The sequence below is a fragment of the Ochotona princeps genome, chromosome 5 (genome assembly GCF_030435755.1).
Source record: "Ochotona princeps isolate mOchPri1 chromosome 5, mOchPri1.hap1, whole genome shotgun sequence".
In the NCBI taxonomy this organism is placed as follows: Eukaryota; Metazoa; Chordata; class Mammalia; order Lagomorpha; family Ochotonidae; genus Ochotona; species Ochotona princeps.
In genome coordinates, this window is record NC_080836.1 from 41,283,153 (window position 1) to 41,292,386 (window position 9,234).

General features: G+C 46.4%; 1 protein-coding gene across 2 annotated transcripts in view; it reads right to left on the reverse strand.

Moving 5' to 3' along the window:
- LOC101520298 (CD302 antigen) overlaps window positions 1-8,752 on the reverse strand; it is a 117,996-nt gene extending 109,244 nt beyond the window's left edge. The window contains exons 1-2 of one of the 2 annotated variants that reach the window (XM_058664548.1): window positions 8,329-8,738; window positions 2,430-2,801 (exon numbers count right to left, since the gene is read on the reverse strand). In XM_058664548.1, the coding sequence (XP_058520531.1) occupies window positions 2,430-2,801; window positions 8,329-8,422 (466 nt within the window). In that variant the 5' untranslated portion in view covers window positions 8,423-8,738. Of the gene's footprint in view, window positions 1-2,429; window positions 2,802-8,328 lie in introns of both variants that reach the window. The other variant, XM_058664549.1, reaches the window with a different exon arrangement.
- Window positions 8,753-9,234: the final 482 nt, after the last annotated feature.

The window sequence follows — 9,234 nt, forward strand, 5'->3', positions numbered from 1 at the left end:
GTATCATGAGATGGTGTGCTTGAGAAACAAATTCATTTCTTCTACCACATGAGGCAAAATAGCTTTAATAGTTAAAGAGGTTGGCAGGCTTCTGAGAACTGGCCCCCAAATCAGACAGTTCCATTTCTTCTGCACAATTCAGCAGACGCTCAAAGATCTGACGACTGCTGTTGAGGCCAACATATCTTAACAGTGTGAGTGAGTACCCAGGTTCTAGTCAAAAGTAGTTTGTTCATCAAAGGTACATAACTGGGGGGGGGGGGAGCTTTTCTTTAAGATGAAAATGGCTCTGGAAAAGAGGACCTAGGGCTCAATGATATTAGAATTTTTTTTTTCACATTGCAAAAGCCAAGGGAGAGAAAACAAAGGTATCTTGGGGGGTAAGGATCTTGACTAAGAGCCATCGTTTTGTCAGAACAAGCCAGCTAATTTCAGACTGTATTTGTTGGGACTCAGGTGTCTTGTATTTTGTCTGTGCTTACAGCTAGCTAAGAAAGGAAGGCAGAAACCCGTATCAGGAGTCTGAGAGAGCCATCTCACAGAATAGCTCTAACTTTAGGCAGCAGTCCCTAAGAACAGGAAGAAACGTGCATAAATTTTAAAAAGGCAGAACTGTCATAACTTAGTATTTCATTAAATTTACATGGTGGGAAGGGAAAACACAAAAACTCTAGGGTGCCTTGCAGAATGCGCACCTGTCACCCAGAGAGGAACAGAGAAGAGAGTAGCTCTAGCCATGACCTCTGTGCAAATCAAAACCTGCCTATGCCTTGACTAGCCAAAACTATACCTGTTTTAGTCAACTCAGTGTTTAAAAAAAAAACCCATGTTTGGAAAAGTCAGGAAACACTTCAAGGCTGTAGGCTGTGCATGTGATGCTGTTTTCTCTTGAGAGGTGCCCTGGGAGGCTTCTTTTGTGTTGGATATATCTAGAAAATTGGATGATCGGCTGTCTGATGTTTTCTGTACCAGTATTGTTGGGATTCTAGTCTTGTCTTTTGCCATGAAACACTTCAACAGTTGTGTTAAGCCCATGGACTTCCTTACCAGAAAAGTACTATGAATGCATAAATAAAACACACAAGAAAGAAATGCTTACAGTGAAACGGAGACACTTTGGGCACTGCAGGAGATTAAGATTACAGTAAAACGCATTCAACAGAGCTGGGGGCAGGAGACAGAGAGGCCTGCCAGGCAACATGTGCTGTCTGATCCCTGAGCCAGTGACAGTACAAGTAAAATCCAGCCCAAAGGACATGTTACTTTTAATTTTTAGGTTAGAAAGAGATTTTTGTAGAATGATATCTAAAGATTAAGTGGTATCAAGAAAGCCATTGCTTTTATTTCAAGCAGCCACTTTACATTTAGGAGACAGCTGGCTATAGGCAGATTTGTTCAACTACAGTTTGGCAGGGGACTGGGATAAAAGACAGCCCCCACTGCAACTCTCAAATACAGGTCTGCAATAATACATCTGGACATTCTCTCAAATTTTCTGTATTTTTCACTAGGAGAAAAACCTGCAGACAATGGGAAGTGAAGCAGCTATCCTGAGTCTGAGGTTAAAATTAGTTTGTAAGAGATTTGAAAGAAGAAGAAAACCTCTCTAAAGCAATCTAAGCTTTAAGAAGAAACGCAAGATAATGTGACTTAAATTATATATATATACATATATATATATGAACATTGCTATAACTTAGAATATGAAAAAAGATTTGTTAGCAGCCATAATAGATTAATTTCAGTGTTTAAAAATAAATCTTTGTATTCTTTTCAAACCTGGAAAATCATTACACTGCAGTCCATTGGTGCTGATTATAACTCATGGCCCAGTTATCTCCTGGTAATATTCATATATTTACTTTCTCAGCAATTGAGAAGTCCACCCTCAAAACACTGATCATAAATGGAAACCCCATGTGTGATACCCATCCCCAAAAGAAGAATAATCCACATGAAACTCTTAAAATGTTCCCATCGTATCAAAACTGCAGACAAGGAAAATACACTTTATTTATAACTTGGAATAAGATCAGTTCTATTAGACTACTTAATGTTTTGGCCTGTACGAAAATTCCTGGTAGTGAAACTGCTGCTTTCTTCTGGAGTTCAGTCACCATCAGAGGTAACTACGCTCACATACCTGGTGAATTTGAGGGGCTAGGTTTACGACGATACGGCCTTCTGACCTCAGTGAGACATCCTTCCTTGGCCTTATTTATACAGGTTGGGAGCATTAGTGAGTGTGACTGCCCTTACAGGTGGGGAGTCAGGATGAGGTTCCCGGCAACAGCAGCGTGGTCAGAATCGAACAGCTTCCTCACTGACTTTACTATAATATGAGCTTCTTCTTACACAGCTGGGCATATTTGCTGTCACAGTTAATAAACACAATAAAAACCAACTCAAAGTTCCTCCCCAGTACTTACCATGGTAAGGCTGGTCACAAAGGCCTTCTGATGAGCCTCCCTTTTTCCAGACATCAGACGCGTTTGTGCTTGCTATGGCATGTCTGTCTTCCACAGCCAACTTGTACTGGGCAGCACCATAAAGAGAGTGGTGCTCACATTTCCACCACAGCATGGCAGGGGAATCACAGCTGAACATTTTCAAAGAATCCTTTTGTTTGGTGATATTCAGGCCAAGGCACTTCTGGGATTGCAAATGGAAAAGCCGATGTTTGGACACCCACTTCCATAGCATGTCCCGGGTTCCATTACAATCCTTTGTTACTATCCAGTCATCCAGTGCCTGGATGCACTTGCCAGTGTTTTCATGGACAATGGTGAATGGATCATTACCTGAGTCAAGGTGGACAGTGAAGGAAAGACACTTCAGCAGTCTGAATTATGTGGTCAATGCACCTAGCTCCCTGCTTGCACCACTAGCCTATTTCCACCCTCTTAGTCTGGGAACCTGGAAGGCCCTGCACAAAGCAGCAGGGTAGCTGTGCCTGGAAAAGCAGTAAGCACAGAGTGGGACAAAGCAATGGGTTCTGCAGTTGGTGTGCGTGGGCTCATAGGCTGCCTCTGCTACTTAGAACTCATGTGATTAGCAAAAAAATACATAGCCCCCGGCTTCAGATTTCTCAGTTGTGACATGGTACCTGCTTCATACAGAGGATGTAGCTTGAGTATGAAGATGCAAAGCGTCTGTGTAGTCGCTATTGCAATGGAAGATTGTCTCCCTCTTGTTCAATGAGCGAAAGAAGTTCCTTGGCTATCTTCCTTAAAGAGGACTATGGTCAGGGAGAAATGTCCTGTTCCTAGTTCTTACACATCAGCTACAACGGCAGGGAGCTACATTACATGGGAACTCAGGGCATTGTTCCCACTGTATGATCCTTTCTCCTGAACCAAGCATGTAGTCTCATGTCTGTGCTCCTCTAGTCCAGGCGAGTGAGCATGGCCAAGCAAAAGGAGAAGTAGCTTACAAATCACCTCTCAGTAGGCCTTTTCGTGGAAATCCAAATTCACTGAGTTATCTCAGAGGAGATGGGGAGACTTTTCAGAGGGTAGAAGTAGAAGCATTGGGTAAATGACTGGGAATACATAGTGGTTTGGGTTCGGAGAGTAGAGGAGATCTGTGGCCAGCTCTGGAGTACTACCTGTAAGAAGGTAACACAACCTGGTGGGAGGTTTTGGAGGTGGAGGGGCTTTACGTGTATGGATCATCTATGGAGGCTGAACCCTGAAATATAGGAACCCCTTGAGCCTCTAGATTCAAGATCTAGTAGATCTTGGGCCCGGCGGCATGGCCTAGCGGCTAAAGTCCTCGCCTTGAAAGCCCCGGGATCCCATATGGGCGCTGGTTCTAATACTGGCAGCTCCACTTCTCATCCAGCTCCCTGCTTGTGGCCTGGGAAAGCAGTCGAGGACGGCCCAAAGCTTTGGGACACTGCACCCGCGTGGGAGACCTGGAAGAGGTTCCAGGTTCCTGGCATCGGATCGGCGCGCACCGGCCCGTTGCGGCTCACTTGGGGAGTGAATCATCGGATGGAAGATCTTCCTCTCTGTCTCTCCTTCTCTGTATATCCGACTTTCCAATAAAAAAAAAAAAAAAGATCTAGTAGATCTGAACAGTGGGAAACACAGACGCAACCACTGAGAACTGAAATCTAAAGGAATACCTACCTGAATATTCCCGTGACAATTTGCATGAGCTAGAAAATACCCCAATACTGACAGGATTTGAAGTTTAGTTATCCTAACAAACTACAAACTCAAAATCAAGTTTAACTTGATTTTCTGAAAATGAAGAAATGAGTTGTTCCTTGCCTGAGCTTGTGAAGCAAAATACACAGCTGTTATAACAAACTATTACTAAACAATTTAGTCAGTTCTTTTTAAAAAAGTGTAAAAATTAATCTTGTGGATCATCATGTTAATGAAGGAAAAGCTGAAATATTTTAGAAAAGCTTAAACAATCACTGTCAATGAAGCAATGTTCAGCAGAAAGACCTGAATAATTTTGGTTCCCAAAAGGCAGTTTCATTCTGATGACAATTTACTATCACTGTTATTACTGAACACCTTTTCTAGTCATAAATCATCAGCTTTTAGAGTCAAACATTTTCATACTAGAGGCAGCAATTTAAGGGGAAATTTTATCATGTAAATAATAACGTAATATTAGCTTTGACTGCCACTTGAACTTTGGGTGGATTTTTGGTTTTGTTTTTAGTTTGTGTTTTAAAGAACAGAAGCAAAAAGAATCATCAGCAATAAAAAAAAATCCCTTACATTTTGTGCTCAAATTTGAATTTCAAAAGATGCACAGTTCAACTTTGTATGTCTACCATGGCAGCTTTCCTCCTGCACTCTTAACTCTCTACTTGGTGGTTAGTTTTGGGAAGGATGGACAACAAGAAAAATGTAGTGTCTTAAGAGTACTACTCACACTTCCACATATTCCTCAACCATTCACATCCTGCTCTAGCTCTTTTCCAAGCAATTCTGTTTCACCTCTCCAAAATTAACCTATATACCAAAGTATCAGGAATTACAGCAGGAAAACAAACAAACAAAAAACAAACCATGCACCTGCAGCAGACATAATAAACACCCTTGTTGGAAACTCCTCCCCAGTCCCTTTTCTGCAGTCTCACCATTCTCCTCCCAGGCACTACGCTCCATGCCCATTGATCTCAAACACATGAACTGAGCAGGCAGCATCTATGCTTCTTTTGCAAACTCCACTTGGAGCGCTAGATTTTTTAAGATACCTTTGTAGAAACTGGCAAATTAGCTAAAAACAAGTATAGGGCCAAAGACAGTGGGACAAGGAGTTGGAGGTCCTACACTGAAAACTTACTCCTGTCCCTGTTTAGCAGGGAGAACTTGTCCTTGATTTGGTTTCCCAAGGTCCTCATTGCTCCAGGTGATGGATGAAAGGAGCAGAATGTAACATTTAAAAAACTCCTTTGGGGGTGGGGGTAACAAGCTATGTAACCATTTCTCCAAGATAATAGTGTCCTTAGTTCTTCAGCCAAGCTGTGTATTGTTTTTAAACAGATGTCCGCTAGTTTATGTCATGCTATTGCTATATGGTATTTCATTTGTTCTAATCCCACTGGCATTGGTCATTCGCACGGAAGTGACAGTGTTGCTTTATGCACATACTTTGAAAGAGAGAAAGGTACTGTTCACACTCTCCTACACATGCTTTACTCCTGGGACACCTGTGATCTTTACAGTCACAGGACCTCTGAAAGGCTACAGAGGAAGCATGGGGCAGCATGGAATAGCCATGATAAAGAGGGATTTCCAGATTTCTAATAAATTGCAACATCTGCAAAAACAGTTTTTGCCCCAACTAAACTTGTATCTGTGTCAAGTATGTCAAAGCAATGTTTGACACTTAACACAGATACTGAAATCACTGCAGGAAACTTAACTGGCTTTCTGGCATAATGTACATGTAAGCATTCACACATAGTATATTAGTTAGGGAGAGTCCTGTCCTCTCATGGTGTTTTCCCATATTCTCTTCACCCTTACCAGCAGCTGTTCAGTCGAGTCCAGTTTTAGGACAATATGGGATAGCAGAATGGCAGGAAGAAGAACTAAAAGGGTATGAAAATAATTTCTTAAGTCACAAATGTGTTGCCAAATGTTACAGAAATGATCGTAGCAGTGTATTTGAAAAGGGAATTACGGAGCTTTTTGTAAGCCAGGTGCTTTCCTGTTGGCTTTACATTGCAAGTGTTCACTCTATCACTCCTCACTGGTCCTCAGTGGGGTTCGTGGAGTTTTAATGCTTACCTCCAAACACAATGCTGTGACACATCTCAAAGGCAGAAGTAGATTATAAACTGCCTCATTGTGCCAGAAACATTTCACTATGTTTCATTTGATATAAATACTCTGCTGGTGGTTCAGAGAAAATGCCTTAAGTAGTATTATCATGAATTGAAAGCAAATTTCTGGTATTTTTACATCTCTTGATGGAAAACTACTTCTCTCGGTGTTTTTACATATCCGACTATGAAATAACTCCTGTTCTTACACAGCCTCAACCCGAGAGCTAACCACAGATGTGAGGAGGGGGAAACAGCTGGGGATGTCAGGAAGGATGAACATGGCAGCACTTAGTGTTTCAGAGAAACGGACAGGGCCCACACTGCACAGTGTTCTGTGGAGTCTCCCCCATGTGCTCACAGTGCACAGGCGCAGCAGGCGAGAATCAGAGGTCTGGGCTTCCTAGCTCAACAGCAGGTCCAACTGGGTCCATAACCATCTTGGAATCACAAAATCACAAAGCACTGACTCAGTGATATGGGCTCCCAAGGACCTCAGCAATCTCTAAAGGATTGTTTGACTTTGAACTGTTGGCTCTCCAAGGAAGCAAGAAAAGTAAACCAAGCAAGTAAACATGGCATGTCTCCAGGGACATAGATGCACATACTCCTTCAGCACTAGGGTTACCAAGACCACCTGTCCAAACCTGGCTGTGAACACCTGAAAGAGGACACGCCATCAACAGCATCTTGAGGCTGACACATTGCCAAAAAGGCAACCCCCATTGCTGGGTACTCACTGTTTCAGTGCTTCTCCCAGGGAGGCCGCTCTTTGCTTTGAGAGCGAGAGGCAGCTGACCAGAGCGGCAGTCAGGAGCAGGGAAGAATGCAGGACAAAAAACATTTGTAGGGACCTAGTGTTAGCACTGGAGAAAGGATGGAGACTGCAAGAGACTTCTAGAACTAAAGAGCTATAAAATTTTGCGGAGGAGAAACAAGGGTAGGACTAAAGTGGATGTAGTTGGAACCAAGAGGTTAGAGATCCCAAGGTTAGTGCTTTCATCTTAGGGGCTGCTGTGAAACTCTCCTCTTGGATTGTCAGGAAGGGAGAAGGGACTGCTCACAGCAACGACTTTGAGAGTTATGACTCTTAAGGTAGTTCCCAGCCTGGAGGGGCAAGGAGAACTGGGAGGGGAAGCAAAGTCCCTGAAAAGGTCCTTGGCTCTGGTAGGAAAACTCTCTGAAGGTCAAACCCAGCCAGTCACCCAGCTGGGCGGCAAAGAACCTAAGAGCCACTAACGATTTTATTGCGTTTCAAGCACTGTCTGACCACCGGTTCCTTCCTCCTACCGGCGGGAACGCAGAGGTGGTGGAGAAAGTCCACAGACTGCTGGGAGACCCGACCAAGAAACAAAGTCCTCGGCACACCTTTTGCCAAGGCAAAAAGAGAAAGTAAAAGCAAGATGTGCCGGCTGCACAGACGGATGGCAGGGCCGACACCACCTGGTGCGTTAGCGCCGGGCATCTGGTCCCGGCTCCAGTTCAGCTGGTCTCGGAGCCAGCGACCTGCGCTTCCGGGTGAAGCTGTCAGTCTGGGGTGGGGGTGGGATGTAGTTTCGCGCTAAAAAGCCAACTACAAGGAAGGGGCAATGAGGGAAGCGCCCCTTTTTTGATGCGCACTTGGGCGCGGTGAACTCGGGGGAATCCTTGGCGACTTGGAGGGATGTGGAGGGAGCAGGGGAACTTGGGCGAGCAGGGCCAAACAGGATTGTAGGAGGCAGGCGGAAAATCCCATCCTCCAGGATAGGAGGTCGCAAGGGACGGACGACAGACCAGCCCAAGAGAGACTGGCTAGGGTCCCCTTGGCACCAGAGAGGCCCAGCCCTCCCATCCCCCGCGGCGCCTCCTCAGGGCCTCGGAGGCACCGGCGCCGCCTCCGCTTGACGCCCCGTCCCTTGCGTGGTCCCACTCTGGATCTCCCCAGCAAAGCAACCGGGACCCGCCGGGGAGCCGGGGTCCCGACCCTGAAGGGAGGACTGGTGGTTGCTCCCTCAGCGTCGAGCCAACCCCTCCAAAAGACCGGTGGTTACCTGAATGGCTAGAGGGCTCCGCAAGCCCCAAGCACGGGAGGAGCAGCGTGAGGAGCCCCACGGCGCGGCCAGGAGTCGCCGGACGCGCCTTCATCCCGAGCCGGCCCAGACGGCGCCGCCCTGCAGGTGCGCTCGGCTAGCAGCGCCCGGGCCTTTGCCCCCCGACCTCCAGAGGCACAGGCACCGCCCCTCCCCAGGGCCCTCAGCCAATCAGGCGCGGCCTCCTCGGTCCGGAGGAGCGGGCGGGGGCGGCTGCCTCGGACACCTGTGTGAGTGAGACGCGCGAGATGGCGGGAAGTGCGCGTCGAGGGAGCGGACGCGAGCGGCGCAGGGCCTCGGCTGAGGGTGCCCAGCCTCCACCGCTTCACCAGCACAGCCGGGGAGACCCGGTGCTTGCTGAAATTTCGCACCGCCCTGGTGGGAGGGTTCTTTGGTTTAGAACCTTGCTCTTGGCCTAGCGTGCCGCGGGCAGGGCCGACTTCTCCATTCCGCCGCTGGGTTGGGAAGGTCCCTACAACCCCTTCTTCCGCCAGCTGGGAAAATACACAGCGGTTCTGTGGCAGCTACGGCCAAGCCCAAGTGTTCCGTCCATCTGGCCTGCGTCTACAGTCTGGAAAACGCAGCGACGGGATGTTTGGTACCTTCTTGTTCGACCTGCGATTTGTGAAGAATTAAAACCAAGAGTAGCCCTGGTGACTCTGATATTTGCTGGGAGGATTTTGGCCTTCATGAGTCCTCAAGTAAGCTCTTTTAACAGTTTGACACATTATTACCTCCAGGAGAAATACAGACATCTACACTCAGAACCAGAAGTTGCGAATCCCACATACTGTCTCACTGTAGACATGCCATCAAATTCCTATTGACTTAAATGGCCTGGAGGGAAGAGTCCCGTCTATTGAAACC